The sequence below is a fragment of the Mesoplodon mirus genome (assembly GCF_964341445.2).
Source record: "Mesoplodon mirus genome assembly, chromosome: 13".
NCBI lineage: Eukaryota > Metazoa > Chordata > Mammalia > Artiodactyla > Ziphiidae > Mesoplodon > Mesoplodon mirus.
Window position 1 is genome coordinate 35,401,285 of NC_138989.1, and position 24,240 is coordinate 35,425,524.

Sequence of the window (24,240 nt, forward strand, 5' to 3'; positions counted from 1 at the left end):
TTATATATGTAATCAAAATTAATTCTTTCTTAAGATTCATTTTTTTAAACATTTTTAAAAACCTCCAAAGTGAGTTAAATTGTTGAAAAAAATCAAATTGAACTCTTTTTCAAAATATTTTGAAGTAATTAAATCATAGAATGTTGGAGCAGGAAAATATCCTGGTCAATTAGGACATTCAGTTCAATTCCATCCATTTACAGATGAGTCAAGTGAGGCCCAGAGATGCGAAGTGAACTGCCTCACATCACAGTTTGTTAGTAGCTGACCTTGAACTACTGGGGCCAGCTCAAGACTCTTTTCATCATACTTTGTTATTGTCCCTAAATAAAGCTAACCAAAGCCACAGTAGAGAGTCACAGAGGTTAGCTGAAGGACCCTGGGAGGTCAGTTCATCTTCCTCATATTTATAGTTAAGACATCTATGACAGTCAGGATTAGAACCCAGTTCTACTGTCCCTCAAAATCAAACTTTCCCTACAATGCTCTCACTGAAAGAAGCAAGGTGCTGCATCATCACTTCCATTGTTTTTCATTTGTTGGAAAAATCTGTATCAGTACAAATGGTTACCAATATAACTACTACTCTTATTTTTACTCTTCATAGCTGTCCCAGTTAAATCAGAGTTGGCAGTTGAAATTTTGGAGAAAGGCCAGGTTCGGTTTTGGATGCAGGCTGAGAAGCTGTCTGGCAACGCCAAAGTCAACTACATATTTAATGACAAGGAAATTTTTGAAGGGCCGGTAGGTTTTACACTTTTTATGTTTCTAAACATATCATTGTAGAATGTGCTGGGAAACCCCTATTAGAATGCAGATAAGTTGTTATGAAAACCACTGGACGTGGGGTGAGGGGGTTTAAATCATTTCACATGTGAAAAGTGTGGAAGAAAATATAGACTGATTATATCATACTATCCAAAACTAGGATACTTTTGAGAATGAAAGAAGATGCTAGTAATAATTTTTCCAGCATAACAGTCATCAACAAAAACTGTCTCAGGCAAATCAGGAAGTTGGTCACCTATGAAAAAAACTGAAGGCAGAGGGGCCAGCACCCTTGCCTGAACACAGATACTCAAATCAGAGACTCCAGTGGCGTCTTGGTTCTTCATATGGAAGAATCGTTCTAATGGCTCAGAAAAAAATGTAAAAAGAAACTCATTGCTTTTCTGATTAAAAATGCAATTCGTCCTTATTGTAAAAAACTTTAAAGACTCAGAAAAGACAAATCACAAATTCTTACAACTTTTTGATATACATATTAATATATACTTTTGGTCTTTTTCTATACTTCTATGTGTGTATATCAATTTGTGTATTACTTACATAGGTGATTATGTATGTCATATTTACTGTTTCTTTGCTTTTAATGTAAACAGAGTTTCTATAGATAGAGTTACAACATCTGCACTTTAGCTGTCCTCCCCAGACATCAGCAGAGCCAGCATCAGGCTTGTGCCTGGTGGTACTGAAGAAGTTGGGTTTAGGGGTCCTGTCTCATACCTGCCTTCTCATGGGTGTAAATGGGAGACTAAAAAGATGGGGGAGGGGTGTAGTTTGTGGCCATGATTAACAACCTGTTCCTCTTTCATCAAAATGTGTTTTTTAAAAATATTTGAGGGCTTCCCTGGTGGCGCAGTGGTTGAGAGTCCGCCTGCCGATGCAGGGGACGCGGGTTCGTGCCCCGGTCCAGGAAGATCCCACATGCCGCGGAGCGGCTGGGCCCGTGAGCCATGGCTGCTGAGCCTGCGCATCCAGAGCTTGTGCTCCGCAATGGGAGAGGCCACAACAGTGAGAGGCCCATGTACCACAAAAAAAACTAAGGATTCCTTAGTTAGAGGGAGAATGAGTAACATGAATAGCAGAAGAATATGCAGTATATTACTTTTCAACTCATGTAGTAACTGTGTGCAGAGCATGAACAAGTCACACATGGGTCCACTGTGGCCCATCTCCTCCCTGTTTTCAAAATGTTCTCATCGACTGCGGTGATCACCATCTGGCCAGTGGAGAGGAAGGAAGAGCCTTGTTGGCATCACTGCCACCACAGCCATTGAGGGAACACTCGTGCTCATGTGTGTAGAGGCACTCCCCTTTATGTGTTCACACACACTTGCATGTGGCGCATGCACACACACACACACACACACAGAACTTGAAGAGCAGTTTATTGTCATTGCAATTGGTTCTAATCATACTATTTCACTGGGTGGAAATTACTGTCTTAGGTCAGGTTCCCTAGGAGAGTCTGAAATAGAGTTTCTCCTTCAAGTGGTTTATGGGGGTTACTCTCAGGGGTAGGAGTGAGGGACACAAGCCAAGGTATGGGGCAAGCTAATCCAAAACGGAGTCTCTGTTGAAGACTGGCTCCCTGCAGGGGAAACTCCAGGGCATGAATTGCACCACAGAGTTGATCCCAGACCTGAGCCTTCATTCTGTGACATTTTATAGGAAAACTTCATTAGTTCAAATTTGTTATGGAACTTGTGCTTGTAAGCCCAAGGACTAAGACTTATCTTTACACTGAAAAAAAAAGTTGCTTAAGGAAGATGATAAAATAAGCACAGTCTAGCAGGGCAATTTCTGTTCATTAAGAGCAAAGGCGCTTCCAATGCTTTAGAAGCATTTTTATGCACGTATTAATTCAGCAGATGTTTATTAATTGGCTGCTATATTCCATGCATGTACTACATGCCAGGGGTATAGCAATGATTGAGACAAACACTTCTTTCACGTTGCTTATAGTTGTTGCATTATTCTGTTAATTGAAAATAATGTGATCTGGAAAGAAAAATGGGAACCTAAAAACAACTTTTCGATAACATTTTGTGATTTGGGGTAACAAAAGTTTATGTTTACAAAACGAAATGTCAGACTTTTAGTAATCAGTTCTGGTCAACGTCATATATTCCACATAATATTTTCCTTTTTCTGTGTACAAGATTTTGAAACTTTGCTCACTTAAAAAAATGTTAACAAGAAACTATTAAATTATGATACTTTGGAGTTTGTGTGTTTATTTTATATGGCTTATTGTCATCCTATCTACCTCACTTATTTCTCTCTTTTACTTTTCACATTGAAGAAATATAAGATGCATATTGACCGAAACACTGGTATAATTGAGATGTTTATGGAAATGCTGCAGTCTGAGGATGAGGGCACATATACTTTCCAGGTTCAGGATGGAAGAGCAACTGGCCATTCTACTCTTGTTCTCATTGGCGATGGTAAGGGTTCTGTGAAACACTATCTGGAAGATTTTGCTACTCCCTTCAATGCAAATATGCCGTTGCATGAAAGTGACCACGTGGGAGGAAGTAAAAATTATTTCTTGATTAGATTCCAATGTTCAAAGTGCAATTTGCAATTAATACTTTCCATAGTATTTCATTTCATAGAATTGAAAGTTAATTTAAAAGGACACCAAAGTTATCACTGGCCCACAGGCAAGACTGCTCTTAAATTATCTCATATATAAACAAGTATTTATTACTAAAATTCTCTAGTGAAGGATACTGCAATACAACCAAGACAGTATTATGTCTCAGAAACAAACTATGATACTATCTTATAATGTGCACCTACTTTAAATTACTTAAATGAAGAAGATAAATATGCAAGAGTAGAGCATGCCAAATCTAATGGATGATTATCTGTTAGAACTAGGTTGTATGACAGCTGTCATAAGCCAGCGTGGAAATCACCAAGATTTAAAATGTGGTATTTAATAAAGCAATGGAAAGCCTGGCCAGGTCTCTACATTTGCAATAGCCAAAGCTATTTCACTATTTCCTGACTTCATGACCTTGAACAAGTTTCTTAACCTTTCTAAGCCTTTTTCTTCATCTATGAATACTGAAAACAAATAGGGTGGTCATGGTGTATGAGTGTTATAACAAGGAATATAAATCACTTAGCGCAGTGACTGGCATGTACATTTATACCACTCAACTTAATTTCGTATTTCCTCGTTTTTCAATTTTCAGTTTATAAAAAGCTCCAGAAAGAAGCTGAATTCCAGCGTCAAGAATTTATCAGGAAACAAGGTAAACATAGGCAGTGAATAAAGAGAAAAGCTTCAACTTCTTGAACAAAATATTCCAAGATTATTTCCATAACAAATTAAATGAATATTATTGCTTATGTTAATAATGCCCTGGTTAATAAAAATAATTGAAAAATATTTATTATTAAATATGTTTCCATTTAAAATATTTAAAAACTAAATCTTGAATTTTTAAAATTTCCCTTTAGATATAAATCACCTTAGAATTTAAGAATAAGCTTGGATTTTTGCATTCATGATTAATATTGCTGATTGCTGATATTGTTAAAATCTTATAGGTCCACATTTCGCCGAGTATTTGAGCTGGGAAGTGACTGGTGAATGTAATGTACTGTTGAAATGCAAGGTAAGAAGTAGATAAATTTCTAATAATTTGATACAAGGGAAATAAAGATAAAATAGAACGTGAGAAGAAAAGGAAGATCAACTTTTTATTTCCTCCATTTGCACCAAAATGGTAAGTGATGTGCCTTTACTGTTGAATGTTACTGTTGGTTGGTAAGAAATATTTAAAATAAAACAACATAAAAATATGGGAAGTCAAGATGATAGTTTTTATTCATTACTCATGCCCTAGTTAATAAGGACAGACTCTCCTTTTTTCTTTGTTAAGACCACTTTTTTTAGAGCAGTTTTATGTTCACAGCAAAATTGAAGGGAAGGTGCAGAGATTTCCCATACACCCCTGTCCCTGTATACACATAGCCTCGCTCATTATCAACATTCCCACCAAAGTGGTACATTTGTTACAACTGATGAACCTACATGGACACATCATTACCCAAAATCCATAGCTTATGTTAGGGTGCACTCTTGGAGTTGTACATTCCATGAGTTTGGACAAACGTGTAAAACCATGCACCCGTCCTTATAGTATCATACAGAGCATTTTCACTGCCCTGAAAAGCCTCTGTGCTCTGCCTGCTCGTCCCTCACTAACCACACCCACCAACTCTTTTTCAATTATTAATCTCAGAAGAATCTCACATCATCTTCGTTGCATTCTAAGTGGTAGATCTATTCCAGAATCATTCCAGCCACACTGTGTTTCTATGGAAGTTTGGCAATTTTTTAAATCTAAATTGTGTGACTGGCACAACCGTACCTTCGAGTTTTGGGCAGCTCTGCTGCTGGTTCTGAAACCCCTGTGCTCCCTTGAGGGGAGAGGTTTGGTAAAGAGTTTGCAGCTCACAACCAATTATCTTATTAGGCCTTTGAAACATTTAGGGAAAAAAAGTTTCACATCACATTCTAAATTATCATGTACCTGAGTGTATGGTGTTCAGCTGCGTGAGTCATCAAACGTTTTTGGATAAGAACTGCTGGATGAGGTTGGAGTGTGAAGGCTGTGATGGTGGACAGTGACTCCAAAGCAGATGCACAGATTTGGGGTTTTGCATGTAGTTGTCATTATAAAAGCCAGAACGCAAATACTCCAGTCTCTGCTAGATCTGATAAATTCAAAGAAACAGTGGTCTACCAGAAATGTATAGGAAAAATCAGTGCTGGATTTTAGCCTCTTAGAATATGGCAGAGCTTCTTGAAAAACACTTTCTCAGGCAGCAGCTAAAACCCGCAGCACCTCTCTCTCCTGACTGTCCACAGCTGCGTGCCCCTACTTACTTTTTCCTCCCCAGAAACCATCCCTTCCTCAGGGGCCCCCACGTCTGTGCGTCCTTCTTTCTGTGCTTCCTATTGCACTAGGCTTCTGGGAAGTGAGCTCTGCAGCCCTATTCTGATGGTTTTCCTCAAGAGAAACAGCCCCTTACCCAGATCCTGACCAACCACGGGAGCCTAGAAGTAGGTTCTGAATATTCGTTTGTTATGTATTCATGACTTCGAATGGCCTTCTTCTTTCAGCTTCTCTGACACATCCTTTTTCAAGGCCCAACTCAGTCATTTCCTCTGTAAGGCCTCCCCCTTCTCAGTCTGGGTAAAATGAACCTTCCTCTGTCCTCCCACAGTTCTTTGTTTCATTATTATAGCAATTTATGTACATTTAGCAATTTACATATTGCATTAGAGTTAATGGAGTATGTGCAGCCAAACATTCAGACTCTGAGACTACCATAGGCCCCACTTGGAACTAGTCTACTCAAAAGAATATGGACAAGAACCCCAGCTTGCCTACAAGGCCATGCTGGGCACTCCTGTCCTGCAGGAGTCCACATCAGGAATCACGCCCTTCACCACCCACAGGTGACAGCTCAGGTGCAAGGAGACAAGATCCACTTTGGGCAGGTGCAGGAAACGCCATGGCTTTAAAAAATTCCTCGTGCCCCAAGGGGCCAATACCTCTTGTAACAACACCCCAAGCAGAGCTTCCAGGGTCCCTGCAGGGACCATGTCCGAATAACAAGAGTATATTCAGGGAAGCCCAAAGCCACGGAGTCCATTTCTAGTCCCACCCAGTCCAGTGGTAGCTTTCCCATCTGCGGGGCATGTTTATCATAAGCAATGTTGCCTAGAAACACAGTTACAACCCAGGAACCAGTTTACAGGTTTATAAAGAACGTTTGTGTGTTCTGGTTTCACTGCAGTTACCAGTGTTGGTTCTTATGTTAATGTATTAGCTGAGATTTTTTTTCTTTTTTTTTTTTTGAAACTTACATTTCCTTGTCTTTAATGAGATCAAACATTTTCTTCATTTGTTTGTTCTATAATTATATTTCCTCTTTGGGAAATCATACATACATTTGTCCAATTATGTAGTGGGGTCTTTGAGATTGTTTTCTTGATTTGTATGAAGTCTTTACTTTTTCATATAATTTTAATGACACAAGAAATACATGAATATACTCTTCTTCATAGAAAGTTCAAGCATTGTAGATAAAGCTTAAAATCCCTTTAATCGTATGAAGTCATTTTGCCCATTTGAAATTTATGATACAATGTGTGGATATTGGATCTAAATGAGTTTCCTAAAAATTGCTAAGCAATTAATTTATTAAACCATACTTGATGGATGCTAACTGAACTCACTGTGTTAATCATTTCACAATATATGCATATATCAAATCATTATGTTGTATACCCTAAACTTATACAATATTATATCAATTATATCTCAATAAAACTGGAGAAATTTTTAATTAAATAATTTTAAACATATTTCCTTTCCACATTTATTTACAAAGCTTCATTTACCTTTTTAAAAATATTTAGCCATAGATTGGGGCTTACTCATTCTGATACTTTGATAAAGTCATTTGTTTTTGTGACACAGACTATATTTTAATCTGATGGGATTTATCTTCCTTTGGTTTTCAATTTTTTATTTTTACTTAAGTCTGTATGTTAGTATGTATGTTTCTATGTTTTCTTGTCCACCAGGTGATTTTAAAGCCAAATTTTTTTCTGCTGGAAATAAAGATGCTATTGATTTAGGTTTATTCTTTTGTATCCATTTTATTTTAAACTCTTTATCAGTTAAAATAGCTTTCAATTGATTCTTCTAGAAATCTATGCTTTTTCTTATATCCAATGCTACATGGAGAATTATTTAGTTTCATAAGAGTAGCATTCCCTTATTTCGAGAAGTATAACTACAGTTTTTCTTCTAGGTGGCAAATATTAAGAAGGAGACTCATATTGTGTGGTATAAAGATGAAAGGGAGATATCAGTGGATGAAAAGCATGACTTTAAGGATGGTATATGTACCCTCCTTATAACAGAGGTAGGTGACTATAAATATAAAATGTAATGTATTAGTTCTGTACCCTACATTCTTCCAAAAGACAGAGACTAGATTATGTGTTCCTTTGCCCCGGGCAAAGATCCCTGCCCTGATGTCACCCAAAAAGCAAGCTGTAAGGACACAAAGGCTTCTCTCACCTTGTGATATGCAAGGATTTGTCAGATATCCAAACAATGTTGGCTGGACACCACAATTCTTGCCTCTCTGAGCTAGTTTTTTTCATAGATGGGTGAGTGGCAGGACAGTTAAGTGGATCCTTCTTTGTTTGCTCTTAAGCCTCATGATAACTTGTTCCCTAAAGGTACAGAGACGATCATAGTATTCACTTAAGTATAGGTTTTTATCTACTTTTTGTCTAAAAGAGCATCCCTTTCAAATACATGTGCTCATTAGTTTTTAATATGAAGGCAGAGTAAAAGATAAGGACTTTAAGCCTCAAGTCAATTGTAGCCTTAGAGGGTGAAAACTCAGGACAGCTAGCTGGTCAGGTTATGATGGATAGTTCACCTGCGAACTGTTCATTGCTCACATGGCTAGATGCTTGTTCAGTGTGTTTTGACAGCAGTTCTATAAATCTCAGGGCCTGAAAAATGCAAACACCATATTCTGAGGCTACAATAAGTTGTAATGTGGTATATCTATTCCCCCCTTAGTTTTCAAAGAAAGATGCTGGGATTTATGAAGTTATCCTGAAAGACGACAGAGGAAAAGATAAGAGCAGATTGAAGCTTGTGGATGAAGGTCAGTCCACCCACTGCTGGGGTCCATTCTGTGTGTTCTGTATACAGGTGACCAGAATCCTGAGTGAGGCTGAGCTGAATGATTGAAGTCACGCTGATCTTCTGCCCACAGATTTTGTTTTAATTGCCATTCCAGCTGAGCAAACTACTGTTTTATTAAAAAATGCTTCACTTTTAGTCTTCCTTGAAATCAGAAGTATAGTTTTGATCCTCAGAGAATTTATAGTCCACAATCCACGAGAGGTCTGTTTTCAATATAAATCATCATTTTTATTTCAACCCTATGAAAAATGTTCCAGGATCAAAAGCTACCATGTCCTAAAGATGCTACCAGAAAACTACTAGAGTTAATCAATGAATTTGGTAAAGTTGCAGGATACAAAATTAATGCACAGAAATCTCTGGCATTCCTATATACTGATGATGAAAAATCTGAAAGTGAAATCAAGGAAACATTCCCATTTACCATTGCAACAAAAAGAATAAAATATCTAGGAATAAACCTACCTAAGGAGACAAAAGACCTGTATGCAGAAAATTATAAGACACTGATGAAAGAAATTAAAGATGATACAAATAGATGGAGAGATGTACCATGTTCTTGGATTGGAAGAATCAATATTGTGAAAATGACTCTACTACCCAAAGCAATCTACAGGTTCAATGCAATCCCTATCAAACTACCACTGGCATTTTTCACAGAACTAGAACAAAAAATTTCACAATTTGTATGGAAACACAAAAGACCCCGAATAGCCAAAGCAATCTTGAGAACGAAAAATGGAGCTGGAGGAATCAGGCTCCCTGACTTCAGACTATACTACAAAGCTACAGTAATCAAGACAGTATGGTACTGGCACAAAAACAGAAAGATAGATCAATGGAACAGGATAGAAAGCCCAGAGTTAAACCCACGGACATATGGTCAACTTATCTTTGATAAAGGAGGCAGGAATGTACAGTGGAGAAAGGACAGTCTCTTCAATAAGTGGTGCTGGGAAAACTGGATAGGGACATGTAAAAGTATGAGATTAGATCACTCCCTAACACCATACACAAAAATAAGCTCAAAATGGATTAAAGACCTAAATGTAAGGCCAGACACTATCAAACTCTTAGAGGAAAACATAGGCAGAACACTCTATGACATAAATCACAGCAAGATCCTTTTGGACCCACCTCCTAGAGAAATGGAAATAAAGACAAAAATAAACACATGGGACCTAATGAAACTTAAAAGCTTTTGCACAGCAAAGGAAACCATAAACAAGACCAAAAGACAACCCTCAGAATGGGAGAAAATATTTGCAAATGAAGCAACTGACAAAGGATTAATCTCCAAAATTTATAAGCAGCTCATGCAGCTCAATAACAAAAAAACAAATAACCCAATCCCAAAATGGGCAGAAGACCTAAATAGACATTTCTCCACAGAAGATATACAGACTGCCAACAAACACATGAAAGGATGCTCAACATCTTTACTCATTAGAGAAATGCAAATCAAAACTACAATGAGATATCATCTCACACCAGTCAGAATGGCCATCATCAAAAAATCTAGAAACAATAAATGCTGGAGAGGGTGTGGAAAAAAGGGAACACTCTTGCACTGCTGGTGGGAATGTGAATTGGTACAGCCGCTATGGAGAACGGTATGGAGGTTCCTTAAAAAACTACAAATAGAACTACCATATGACCCAGCAATCCCACTACTGGGCATATACCCTGAGAAAACCATAATTCAAAAAGAGACATGTACCAAAATGTTCATAGCAGCCCTATTTACAATAGCCCGGAGATGGAAACAACCTAAGTGTCCATCATCGGATGAATGGATAAAGAAGATGTGGCACATATATACAATGGAATATTACTCAGCCATAAAAAGAAATGAAATTGAGCTATTTGTAATGAGGTGGATAGACCTAGAGTCTGTCATACAGAGTGAAGTAAGTCAGAAAGAGAAAGACAAATATTGTATGCTAACACATATATATGGAATTTAAGAAAAAAAAATGTCATGAAGAACATAGGGGTAAGACAGGAATAAAGACACAGACCTACTAGAGAATGGACTTGAGGATATGGGGAGGGGAAAGGGTAAGCTGTGACAAAGTGAAAGAGCGGCATGGACATATATACACTACCAAACGTGAGGTAGATAGCTAGTGGGAAGCAGCCGCATAGCACAGGGAGATCAGCTCGGTACTTTGTGACCGCCTGGAGGGGTGGGATAGGGAGGGTGGAAGGGAGACGCAAAAGGGAGGGGATATGGAAACATATGTATATGTATAACTGATTAAATTTGCTATAAAGCAAAAAAATAAAATAAAATTAAAAAAAAAAAAAAAAAAAAAGCTACCATGAAAGCATGTCTCAAGAGTCCACTCTCTAAAAGGTGGCAAGAAAGATTATATATGAAACTCGAAGCCTCTCAGTTAATAGCAGAGCAAGAAAGCAACTTCCATTTTCCAGAGACTACTGAGGACAATTAAATCATGATAACGAAAACCTACATGGGGTGCCCACATTTCCAGTTTTGTTCCTGAACAAGATCTTTAGCAACGTTGCTAACGAACAGCAGAAGTATGCCTTTGATTTCCCTTCCTACTCCTGGTGGAGGCAGGACTAAATGTGTTTATTGGCTGAGAAATACCAGGGGACCTAGATGGTTATTCATCATGAATTGATGACACAGATAAGAACACTTCCTCTAATGTAAATGAAGCCTTCCTGGGACTTAGGAAGATGAGAATCCTAAAACCAAGAAGCTTCCTGGAAATCTCATTGTGGCTCTTTCTCTAGAATGTAAACATGGTGACAGTTACAAAGAATTCAAGGGAGCAAAAATATCAAAATAAGAGCAGGAATCTTTTGAAACTTGATAAAAATTAAGTTCTTTGTTACCAATTGGTCAATAAATTCACCTTGTGATGGGATGTTTTTGAGAGCAAGTGTGACTAACAGTTTGAGATTTGACTTGACATTGAGCATTTTTATGCTAAAACTTTGTTTGTGAATCTCTATCCACAGCCTTTAAAGAACTGATGGCTGAAGTATGTAAAACAATAGGTAAGTTCTCACAGGGCAATGCTTCATTCTTCTCCAGGATGGGCTTACAGGTGTTTGAAATAATGTGTTTTCTTCTTGCAGCTTTGTCTGCAACAGACCTGAAGGTCCAGAGCACGGTTGAGGGCATCCGGCTGTACTCTTTTGTTACTTACTACGTGGATGACCTGAAAGTTAACTGGTCCCACAAGTAAGTAAATAACAACGTAAATGCTGTGTAGAAATTCTTTCTCCACTCAGGGGAAGGACTGGGAAAAACAACAACCCTCTGTTCCTCTCAGGTAAGGCGTCTTCTTACTTCTCGGGTCTGATGTTGATGAGTGTAGGACAGAAGCACCAGGCCATCCCTTTAGTGTGAGGTTAGCACTCTCCCTCAGCACATGGTGAGGCCAGTGATGGCTTAAAGCCTCTGTCTTTGTGATCTGGGACGTATCATAACTCGTAGATGCCTCAGTAACGTGACCTCTGCCTCCGTACAGTCGTGCTTTGCCAGATTCTTATTCCACCTTTCTACACACTCCTAAGCCACACTGTGCTCTGGAACAAAACTGAGGCAGCGTTGCACCAGATTTCCTGTTGTATGAATTAATGGCCAATGACCCAATAAGCCTGATCTAGAGCAGTGCCCAAGTTTATCACTGTTGTAGTTCATAGCAGTTGGCATAGTGGGTATTAGCATGTTTCCTTGGAAGGCTTTGGAGATCTCAAGATGACTTTGGGAATGTGTATTTGAACTGGATTGAGCCTGAAGATCTGTTCTAATCCCAGGCTTCCTTTGCGCAGTTATAGAGGGATTTCACTCAAGTTTTCCTTGGGGATTCCAAGAGCTAAAATAGGTTTCTTAGTCAAACCAGGTCTCCCACTTATACCATCATCAGAGTCCTTGATCTCTGTGCTTCCTTGAAATTTCCTGAGCTGAAAGAGGACAGCAGGCTGCCAAAGAAACCTGGTGGGGCACATATACCTTTAGTCCCCTCTTGGGATGCAGCAGATGCTAATTCCCAAAGTCCTTATGAGCCTCACTGAGGAGAAGGTCGCTGTGGCATCCCTGGGAGGATACAGACAACAACGTTTATTTAGATCTTCCCTTCAGTGGACATTTACAACACGCTGGGCACTGCTCCAAGCCCTTTAGATGTGTGAATTCATTCAATATTCAACCTCTACGAGGTAGGTTCTTCTCACTTTAGTGACTAGGAAGCTCAGACTCAGGGAGGTGACTTGCCTGAGGTCACACAGCTATGTGACAGGTGGAGGGCTGGGCCCAGGCAGCCTGGCTCCAGAGCCCCCGCCCCATCACGGCAGTACCCCGGGTTCAAGTTGCATTAAAAGTCTAGACTGAACACTCAAGCAGAGCTGGGTCCCACAAAACAGTCATTTGTATTTTCTCTAAAATGACTTCACTGTTTTAGAATAGTATTTTATTATGTTTATTATCATTACTATTAATTCCCTGAGTTCTTTAAAAAAAATGAGAACAAGTGAAATTCCACTTTGAATGCTTGGAGCTTCATTCCTTTGTTCTATTTCTTTCAGAATACATTTTAGGAAAGTAATTATAAGTTAAAATAGATCAAATTCTAGGAAATTCCTCCGTGACATCTAGGACATTCTAATATATCCCTCTGAAGAATGAGATGATAAATTAATTGAATCATCAATCAAGAGGCTTTACATCATCTCTAAAAGAATACATGTTCAAAAAAAATTAGAACATTGGGTTCTTAGGAAATGCTACCAGAGTAGCAAGACATAAACTCTGTTTGGTCTAGTCAGCTAAACGAGTGTTTTGTGTGCACACACACGTGTGCCTGTAAAAGGTTCAGGAACCAAGGACTGGTTGTCTTCCCTGTCTTTATGTAAGTATGTGGTGTGATGAGGAAAAAAAACCTTGAAATGGGTTTGGATCTTGACTTTGCTCCTGTCTTCCCTTGGATCTTAGACATCTAATATTCTGAATCCCAGGTTTCTCTCATATAAAATAGGAGCAATAATACCTGTTCTAGCTCATAACACTGATGGACCCAATGAGAGAATGAATGGCATTTTGTAAACCGTGAAGTGCTTTACAAACCTAAGGTACTATTATGCATATTAGCTAGAGATTAAAGAACTCAGACAGACTTACCATTAGCAAAGCTGAGCACTATCTGTCTTTCTAGCTCTCTAAGACATATACTATATTGCTCAGGCTGACGTCTATGTGTACAGATGGGTTCCTTTACCTTACATTTTATGGCATTTTAATTTTAATATCTTTTAAAGAATGTAGTATATAAGAAAAATGCTGAATATTTATTTGAAGTCTGAAATTTTTTTGGTGGAAATTTTTATTTTTTTAAGTTCATTTTGTTTATTACCACCACAAACATAATACATGTTTTAGAAAATATATTTAATATCATATTACAAATTAGAAAGAGTTTATACTATGGTATCATCCATGGTTTTCCTAGCCATAGTGTGAACATTTTGGGGTACTTCCTTCCGGTCTTTTCTCTATGCGTAATTGTTACCATAATAAAGTAGTTTGTATACTGCTTTTTTTTTTCTTACTTCCTCACCTTTACAAACTCTTCATAGAGTTTATTTTAACATCACTGAGAGTACACTACCTCTGCCTTCCTCTTACTTCATCTGTAACAGTAGCATTTCTAGACTGTCAGATAAAAGGGTTCTATTTGCTTTTATTCTCTTGTAAAGAATACAACGCACAGGTATGCTCGTGACCTACTATAGAATATGGGGAAACTCACATCCAGGGTCAGAGAAAGTGCCTCATTCATTCTGACAGCAACTCTGCTTTTCATTTATTCTTGGCTATACTACTGAGTGCACATTTAAGTTTGTTTTAAATAGCTTTGTAACCATGTGTGTCAATAGATGTCAGCCACAGATGAACCTCTTTAGGTCTGTTTTTAACTAGCCTGTAAAATCCCATTTATAGCCACGGACCATCTGCATGAAATATGCAGTAATATAATATGGACTTTGGCCTTCTCACTTTAAAGATTCCCTTAGTCCTACAAATAAACCTGAGCGGAAACAAAGATAATTATTACCCCTGAGAAGTATTAGTGCTACAATCTGGGCCCCAGACTGCTGTTGGGAGTGAAATGTGCAGACTGCCAGACCCCCACCCCAGGCCTTGGAATCCACGCTCTGTGATTCAGGGCCCATAATTTCTCTGAAGCAGAAGAACATATGCCGATCCCATGTTATTTCAAAGTCTGTACAACTTTATGGTAAGACCTTCAGTAAGAAGAGACAAAGTAAAGATAAGCTCTGGATGAAAGCCAACGATTACGATGTTTTCTTTTGATAAAAACAGCGGGACTGCTATTAAGTACACAGACAGAGTTAAGAGTGGGGTCACCGGGGAACAGATCTGGCTGCAGATCAACGAGCCCACTCCGAATGACAAAGGGAAATACGTGATGGAGCTCTTTGATGGCAAAACTGGACACCAGAAGACAGTGGATCTTTCTGGACAAGGTAAACGGATATTCTGCACGTTGGAACCTACTGTGGAGATGAGGGCATTTTACAAAGAATGAAGTGTGATAAGAGGGCATTACGCTTGACTACTGGAAGATGATGGGAGATTTTAATAAAGCAGTTTAAATTCAGCCACAGTGGTAGAAGCAAAAATTCAATGAGTGGAGAATCAGTAAAAAGTAAAGTGGAGGCAGTGAACGTGGAGAGAAAGTGCTGCTCTTCCAAGATGCTTACAGAGAAGGGCAGGTTGATTTACAATCAATTGAGCAAGAACAAACACTGAAAAAGGATCATTTTATGGTGACTGAAAAGCGAGCATGTTCATAGAGTCCAAGAAATTGGTTGATTTTTGGAAGGATTGGAGATGTGAATGACGGGGAATAATTGATGTCTCAGGGTTCTGAAGAACAGAAGCTTGGAGATGCGGGGCAGAGGTGAATGCAATGGCTTTGGGAAGGAGCAGGGATACCTTTTCTTCAGAAACCAGAAGGGAGTAAATGTGAATAAGCAAAGATAAATACTGAGGGGAACAGAGGGAAGTTAGAAAAGTGGCCTCAGATTTCTCGGCCTTTTGGGAGAATGAGGGGCTCTGGAAAGAATAGGGACATGGAGAAGAAAGTAATGAGATGCAGAAGGCAGTTTTCCATCCAAGAACAGACAGGAAAGGTGATACGCAGCTATTAATTAGAATTTTAAAAGTTAAAAAATGTACAATCACAAATAAAAAGTTAAAAACCCTGTGCCATTTCTCCCTCTTCTGGTACTTTGCTCATCTTACTCTTTCCTAAAGAAAGAAGGAGTTTGTGTGAAGTTACCAAAGGAGACTGTGGGCTGACTTTTCCTCTACGGCTTTGTACATTAAAATGCAATGACTCTTCATGTTTTCATCCTCAGAGTAGATTCACAACTTAGAGAGCAGCCTTTCAACCCTGCCCCGGGTTGTTTGGGCTGAGTACCCCTCCCCTCACCCCCACCCACCCTTTATGACTGGAAAGGCTCCCTGAAGGATCTCTGTGGGGATGAGCAGCTCCCCAGGGACCCGGCCCCCCCGGCCACACTGTGCGCAAGTCACACCCTGCAGAGATGGTGACGGGGAATTGCTTCTGCGATCCATCTGACACTTGGAGACACAATAGAAAAGAGAGACAAGAAGTGGGCAGTTACATTCAAAACTTATTTAAAATTTGCTTTTACTCTCTGCTCACCAAAGCTCATTTAACTACCCAGCTCTCAAATCCCCCTTAAGCAAAAGGCCCTGGATTGTCTGACCAGCGTTGCCACTGGCACCAAACACACTGGCTCAGCCGTGCCCATCTCCTTCTAGTGTGTCGTGAGCAGGAAAAGCAGCCCTAAATAGCCTGTCTTAGCCCAGCTGGTCTAGAGGCTTTAAGTCTGGCTTTACGCTTATTTTTCGCTTCTGTAAAGAAGAGAGCAAACTAGTATTATGGACATATTTTCTAGACATAAAATGTTGTGATTCCCAGACCACAGAGGAACTTAAAGACCGGGTGAGATAAATTTTAAAATGAAGCTTTTGGCCTGAAGTCTTCCAAGTGCCTTACTCGAAGGCTCGGGAAAAAAATAATTTTCTTAGAGCTCCATAGCTCTCATTTCCTTCTCTCCCTGTCTTATTTTTCGTCTCCTGCACAGTGTAGAAGCATCGCTTCAGGCCAGCACTGGCCCGCACTGTGATCATAGTAATTCCTCGTGCCCTTTACCGCAAACACATGGGAAGGACCACAGAACTGTCTGGCTAAGAGGCTGTGACGTGCGGGATGATTTATTGAGAGAAAAGCTTTGCTGATGCTCAGGATGCTTAATAGACAACCAATCATTTTTTGAAACAGACCTCTCTTCCCATTTCATCTTCGGCAGAGCAAATCTTTCCCTTTCTATTTGGAGGGTTGAAGGCTTCTCACTGAATTGAGAGCTTCTAAAATCCACTATTTCATGCTTTCTGCCTAGAAAGTGTTTGCTTCTCTTGTTAAGCCCATCAAGTTGTAGAGGGACCGCTCGGGCACAGCCTCATTCAAAGCCAGCTGGATTTTGTCTGGACCGCTTACACTGCCCTCAGGTTGTGAGCTTTAATAGACCCCTGCGTGTGGCCAGTTCTGGGTGAGAAAATTCTAACTTCTCTTTTTTGTCTCTTCAAGTGTACGACGAAGCCTTTGATGAATTCCAGAGATTAAAGTAAGTCCCTCTTTCCCAGCGATGCTACGGGCACGCTTGTCTCTGATGCGTGCTGCTCCCCATCGGCTGTCAGAGGGTCTTTCATTCGGGCAAGCACAGTTTGAGCAGCATTTCCTGCTGCTTTGTTGAGCAGCAAAAACATGAAATGCAGTTGAGGTTGGCTACTTTGAAGTAACACTAAAACAAAAATCCTTCTATGTTTGTGTGTTTGTTTGTTTCTCTCAACCACAGACAAGCTGCCATCGTGGAGAAAAGTAAGTAAACCCCTTCGTGTTTATTCCTGGTGTGGTTTCAAAATACAACTTTTGTTTTTCTGTTATGACTGCAGATGTAGGAGAGTGAAAGCATTTTTTTTCCTTTTCTTTCATTTCTCTATTTTAAATCTTAGGTGTTCTGCATGTGTTTTCATTTAGTCTCTTCAGTAAGAATGTCTGTGAAAAGAAGGTTTCAGGTTACACTGTGAGAATGGCACCCAGCCTTGACTTGAACATCTCTGGGCTGCAAATCACACAGTAGGATTTTAATCGCTTGCAGCAGGCGCCATGTGTCAGAAAAATGTATATATGTTAAAGAGAAGAAAAAATAGGAAACTTTGTAGGTTTGGTATCAGGTAAATCGCTATAGCTGGTCCCCCAGCAAGTAGTCCCATTTTCCTGAAGGGCCGAATAAGGCTGAGTGACCCTGACCCAGCAGTCAAGCCTGTGTCCCTAAAACTGTGCTGACTCCTGACCTCTCTCAACCGTGCTTCACACAGAGATTTCTAGAACTCAGTCTACAGGATCCCGGGAGTCACAGACGAATCATCGTGATAATTCAGGTTCTTTCTCAGTGTGGGAGCAGAACCTGAAAACCGTTGAGGGTTAAAGTTGTAGGGTTGACCCTGAGCTGGGTGGAAGGGAACCAGGAGGAAGAGAGAGAAGTGGAGTTGTCCACCTGTCAGTGGCTCCTGGTCACTCAGAAGGGAACTTTTCACCTTTGACCTGCAAGGCCTTCCTCCCTCCTTCCCCCTCCTTCCTCCCTCCCGCTCCTGCCCGGAGCTTGTGAGGCCGAGGCCAGCACCAGGCGCAACGGGAGAGTGTCAGAGCCAGAGCCAGGCCTTGCCCGTTCTTGAGCTCTCTTGTGGACAAGGAACCTGACCCTCCCTCTGGTTCATGAGCTCCTTCCAGAGGTCTCTGGACCACAGCAGCTTAGAGCCGGAAGAGACCTGAGAGCCCTTCTAGCTCCATGTTCTTAAACATTTGCATAGAACACTTAGTTCAAACAAAATCTTCCACAAAATCTTCCCAATATATAAAATAGGTAAGAGCTGAATTATCTTCGGTGGAGTCAGGATGAACCCCATGGATGCCGCGGAGCAGAGTTTAGAAGCTTCACGTCCATGGTTTTAATGCAAGCCCCCGCCCAACCGATGAGGACACTGAGGTCCACACAGTGACGTGACTCACCTAATACCACACAGCAGGCGGTGCAGGGGGCCAGGTGATGGGTTGGGCCCACAAGTGGTGTAAGGGCAACGGAGTCAGCAGGAGAAGGCAGTTAAGACTCATTCTAAGATCTGGCCTGACTTCTGGAGAAGGGATTGTATTGATAGAAATAAGGATGTAGAGCCATACATTCACTGAAGTAGGCTAAAAATGAGAGGGTGGTGGCTACTGGGTTAGTGTTGACTGAATGACAGAAAGGCGTCCTTCCCTGGGGCTGAGGCAGTCACACCCACGGCACAAGGCTTGCGGGGGAGGGGGGGTGGGTGTCAGCCCTGGATTTCAGCACCCTTCCCACCCCCTGTCCCCTCAGCCATAGACAGGAGCTCTGCAGAGCATCTCAAGAACTCCCGGGAGATGAGGAAGGGGAACTCTCTAGGGAAGTCCCCAAGGAAAGCCCACATCTTCTCCAGCCTCCAGATCTCCCTGGCACACAGCCTCTGGTTATGTAACCTTTTCGAATCAGAGAGAAGCCCATGAAAGAGGCCAAGATCCGCTCTGCCTCCAGGAGAGCCAGGGCTGAGAATAGCCGGGAAAGTTACAGAGCAGATCTCGATACAACAAAGTGACCTCAAGTTGATATTTCAGGTACAGATAGAGGCACCTGTGTGTGAAGAAGATGAACATTCAGAATTACTGGATTATTTTCTTATTTTGCATATTGAAAGCAGGTATAAAATAACTGCAAGGAGAGGGAAACTAAACAGGAAAATGAGTTCCGCTGGGTGGCTTTGTGCGTGTGATTGCTGGCGCTCATCGTTTCAGTGATTAACCAGAAATGCCTGTGCTTGCAGATCGTGCCCGGGTAGTGGGAGGTCTCCCCGATGTGGTCACCATCCAGGAGGGCAAGGTAAGCATGGAGCACTCCTGTCCCCAATTCTTCCACGCTAGGAAGGGGTTCCAGTGCCCAGACTTTGTTCCTTCTTTTGAGGTGCATCCTACCATCTTCATCGTATGCTACGGCTGCTTACGCCTGACTTCAGAATAGCCACATACAAGGTTCAAAATGCAGTCAGTTTTCCACTCATCTTAATGTTTTGTAGGTCAAACATCAGGATGCACGTTTGTCTGATGTGGGTACATGTAGACCTCTTAGTCTCTTTCCAGAAGTGATTTCCCTTTAACATCAGGAGAAGCAGGAAATGTTCAGTCATAACTATGTGACGAACATAATTGAAGAAGCAACCTCTCACACTAGTAGAAAATGGACTGACCTATGAGATTCCTCACCTTTGGAGGGAAACGTGCTGCTCTGTGAATTTCTACAGGCCCCTTCTCAGCTGAAAACTGATTTATTTCCAGTTGGTTTTAAACTGGTATTTCTTGGATCCATAAGAATCTCTCTGAAGAGCAGTGAACGTAATTTCTAACCTGGATTCACTTTCTTCATCCCTATGTTTCATTAAAACAAATTTAATATGCCAGTCACAGGAGGAGGGGTGTTTGTAGTGGAACAACATCTTTTCCCACCTCCAAAGGGCAATGAAGACGTATGATGGGTGATTGGGACTATGATGATGAGGCACATTGGCACATCTAAGGCTTTAATGAGAGGTCAGTTCATCCAGCTATGTTTCTTTGTGCCTGGAAAATAGGACCACAGTTGACTTTAAGCTCAACTGCTGCAGGGTTGCTTTTGTTTTGAAATTCTATTTTCCATTTTCTTCACCTAATGAGGTTCAAAATATTCAATTCACTGGGTGGTAGTGAGAATTAAGAGAGAGAATGTATGTGACAGCTTTCTGTGATCTATAACTCAAATATATAGTATAGGTAATAGTTTTCCTGGACACCTAAGGTGCATGGGAGTTTTGTTTAGTTTTGATAAAAGTTTTAATATGCACGAAATCACAGTTTCCCAGAACATACACATGGTCTGCTTGGATAAGTTTAATGTCAATAGTTTGACTCATATTTTTCTTGCTGAAATGTGTTTGCAGAATAAATCAGTAAGAAGTGCTAATTAATCATGGGAAGAAATCAAATTTCTTAATATCTACCCAATTCTAAATGACTCTCTTACAGAAGAGGTAACAAGTGATCATATAAGGTCCTTCTAGATAGAAGGCTGTCCTTTTCCCTGTATATGGTGAGCCCTAGCTCTTTTCCTTATAATTTCTGGACTTAGGTAAGAAAAAAATGCAAGAATGGAATTTAAAATGTGAAGTAAATTTAACATCTTTGGTCATCAGGAAAATGCTAATTAAAACCACAATGAAATATCATGACACACCTATCAGAATTGCTAAAATAAAAAGACAGTGACAACAACAAATGCTGGTGAAGATGCAGAGAGACTGCATCAGTCCTACATTGCTGGTGGAAATGTAGACCAAAATTATACAGCTACTTGGGAAAACAGTTTGGCAATTTCTTTTAAAAAAATGAAATATACATTTACCATATGACCCAGCAATTGTACTACTGGGCATTTATCTCAGAGAAATTAAAACTTATGTTCACATAAAAATCTGTACACAAATGTTCATAGCAGCTTTATTCCTAATAGCCCCACACTGGAAACAGCCCAGATGACCCTTACAGGTATATACATACCATGGCACACTTCTCAGCAATAGAGAGGGACAAGCTATTGATACCTGCAATGACTTGGATGAATCTGCAAGGAATTATGCTCAGTGTAAAAGGCACTCTCAAAACGTTACATTACTGTATGATGCTGTTTATAAAATGCTTTGGAAGTTATAAAGTTTGAGAAATGGCAAACAGATTAGTGGTTGCCAGGAGTTAGGAATAGCTTGGGAGGGAGAAGTGGGCGTGGTTATAAAGGGACAGCAGGAGGGATCCTTATGGGGATGGAAGGGTTCTGTGTCTTGACTGAGGTTGTGGATACACGAACCTAGACAGGTGACAGAATTGAACAGAACTAAACACACACACACAAATACAAGAAAAGCTGGGGAAATCTGTTATATCAATGTCAGTGTACTGGTTGTGATATTATACTGTAGTTTTGTAAAATATTACTATTGGGGGAAACCGGGTAAAAAATATACAGAATCTATTATTTCTTATACTGTATATGAATCTATGATTATCTAAAAAATATGTCAACAAAAAAGTAAAGTAAAATTATAGGCCTAAACATTGATCTTTTAAAATAAGAGGGTTTCAGCACAGATGGTAATATAATAAAATATTAGGAACTACGAATACATTCTGGAAGAGCACCTCTGCAACTGCAACAGCTTGAGTGGGTTTGGGGGGAGAAATAAAATGAGGACGATGGGATATGAAAATGAGTCATTATCTGAAGCAGCTGTTAGGATTCTGCTGCTGGGCCTGGTGACACAAACAAAATGCAAAAGCAAGCAGGTGGAGATCATGGCAACGAGGAGATTTCTCTACTGAGACAGAGTCCAAAACGCCACATTAGAGCAAAAAGGCATCTGTGTGTTTATGGGAACTGGAAGCAAATGCCTTTGTGGGGCTTTGATGATAAATGTTCCCAAAGCCAGAAAGCCAGGGCCCCAGAGAAACCTACTCAGGTGTGATTTCAAACTGTAACTCACACAGGTGCACACAGCCCGGCCCGGGAGGTTTAGGTTTATCCTCCATCCGGTCAGGCCGGCCCCCAGAAGGACGCTTCAAGTTGGATCGTTAATCTGACACATCTCCTCCCCTCTCATGAAACCTGTTTTCCAGGCGCTTAACCTCACCTGCATAGTGTGGGGCGACCCGACTCCGGAGGTCTCCTGGCTGAAGAACGAGAAGCTCTTGGCCTCGGACGAGCACTGCAACCTCAGGTTCGAGGCCGGCAAGACCGCCTTCTTCACCATCAGCGGGGTCAGAACGTCCGACTCGGGCAAGTATGGGCTGGTCGTGAAGAACAAGTACGGCTCGGAGATCAGCGACTTCACCGTCAGCGTGTTCATCCCGGAGGAGGAGGCGAGGAAGGCCGCCGAGGAGCGCCCGAAGGGCAACAAGAAGGCCAAGTGACCGGAGGGCGAGTGGGCCGAGGGGGGCGAGCCACCCCGCACTGCCTCGGGCTACGTGTGTGCGAAGGGTTCGAGCTGAGCGCAAGGAAGTCTCCGTGCTTCCTACTCCCTATTTTTGTGCTGGCTTTGGGGGTCCGGGGGGATTGTCAAATCTTTATTCATATAAGAAAGCACCGACTAACGACATTTTAATCGTTTTTCTTTACCTACAAATAAGAAAATAACACGGGTAGCGCAAATATTAGGAAACAGTTTTAAGGCAAAGACCAGGATAAAGTCAGAGGGACGTTGAATGGGGGTGGGAGAAACGTGCTGTGGAGCGGCTGGGACCCGGCCAGCCTTTCAGCAGTCAGTTCTCCTGGTTCGCAGTGAGGAGGCAGCATCCAGTCAGACAAGACAAGCTGTTCAGTCAGCCAGTCTGTGTCGCGTGTTGTAACGAGAGCCGTGTGCGTTCTGCGGGCGGCCTGGTGATTTGGAAGCTCTCGGTCCTAATAAACAGTTCACACCCCTCCGCTCCCCCGTCAGTGCTTCTCTCCTTCTTACTGGTTTGGCTGCCCAGCTGGGTGGCCTCCGCTGGCTGACCTTTCTGGCCTCTTCTTGTAACACGTCTTCTGAATTTTAAATTCCTTTTGGTTAAAGCAGTGCCTTCACAACACAATCACATAAGGCATCCAGGTTGGTTGAAGTTCAGAGGTGTGAACTTGCTCCATCACTGTGCATCTGGTAGCTCACCAGGCGATCCGTCAGGTCTCTCTTCCATTGTTAAGATACCTGGAGTCACCAAACATAATGTGTCAACAAAGGATAATAAGATGGCATGGGGCGTCTAGCACCAGAATTGGCCACTAAGGCCACAGCTGAGAATAAAGGGCACTACAGGATGGTCACTCCAAGTTCAGAGAACGGCCAGCTCTGGGGCCTGCCCCTTGCAGCAGCGTTTTCTGCTTGAGGGAATTTGGACCTTCCCCACCCCTACCCCTAACCCCCAACAACCACACACACACACACACAACACAGGAGGAAAAGAGTAACTGTGAAAGCCACGCCCACCTTCGTCCTGTCAAGGGTCAGGGATGGGAAGACAGACTCCCTCACACAGTTTGGAGGGGCACCTACACATCCTCTCCTTTGCAAAGACCAGGACTGCAACTTGCCTCTCACCTGACTGTAGCCCCCACTATCGCCCTGACGCCGACCACCGGCAGGAGCGAGCTGCTGCCCTCCCACTGTCAGACACGGCAGGTAGATGTTGCCCGGGGTCCCGTGGACCCTGCAGAAAGTGCCGGCCTGAGCACGCTGACCTTCTCCTCCCAGGACGAGTGGACCCAGAAAGAAAGTGGACGCCCATAGGGAAGCCACAGAGAGGAGATAAGGGTGAAGCAGGGGGACCCTGTCCAAAGGGCTGCACAGGTGAGAGCTGTGTAGGTGAGAGGCCCAAGACTCTCCACAGGACCCCCAGCACCCCACAAGCACCAGCAGCTGAGCCCCCAGCGTTGGGAGGAGGGTGGGAGGGAGGTGACTGCCAGCAGA

General features: G+C 41.5%; 1 protein-coding gene across 1 annotated transcript in view; it reads left to right on the plus strand.

Annotated features, from left to right (window-relative positions):
• The window catches only part of MYOM1 (myomesin 1), a 141,926-nt gene extending 119,083 nt beyond the window's left edge, over positions 1-22,843 (plus strand). The window contains exons 26-38 of the mRNA XM_082640742.1: positions 608-744; positions 3,089-3,233; positions 3,993-4,052; positions 4,351-4,418; positions 7,636-7,749; positions 8,424-8,511; positions 11,547-11,585; positions 11,667-11,772; positions 14,914-15,077; positions 17,234-17,270; positions 17,502-17,524; positions 19,546-19,601; positions 22,418-22,843. Of these exons, the coding sequence (XP_082496868.1) occupies positions 608-744; positions 3,089-3,233; positions 3,993-4,052; positions 4,351-4,418; positions 7,636-7,749; positions 8,424-8,511; positions 11,547-11,585; positions 11,667-11,772; positions 14,914-15,077; positions 17,234-17,270; positions 17,502-17,524; positions 19,546-19,601; positions 22,418-22,711 (1,331 nt within the window). The 3' untranslated portion in view covers positions 22,712-22,843. The remainder of the gene's footprint in view (positions 1-607; positions 745-3,088; positions 3,234-3,992; positions 4,053-4,350; positions 4,419-7,635; positions 7,750-8,423; positions 8,512-11,546; positions 11,586-11,666; positions 11,773-14,913; positions 15,078-17,233; positions 17,271-17,501; positions 17,525-19,545; positions 19,602-22,417) is intronic.
• The last annotated feature ends 1,397 nt before the right edge of the window (positions 22,844-24,240 follow it).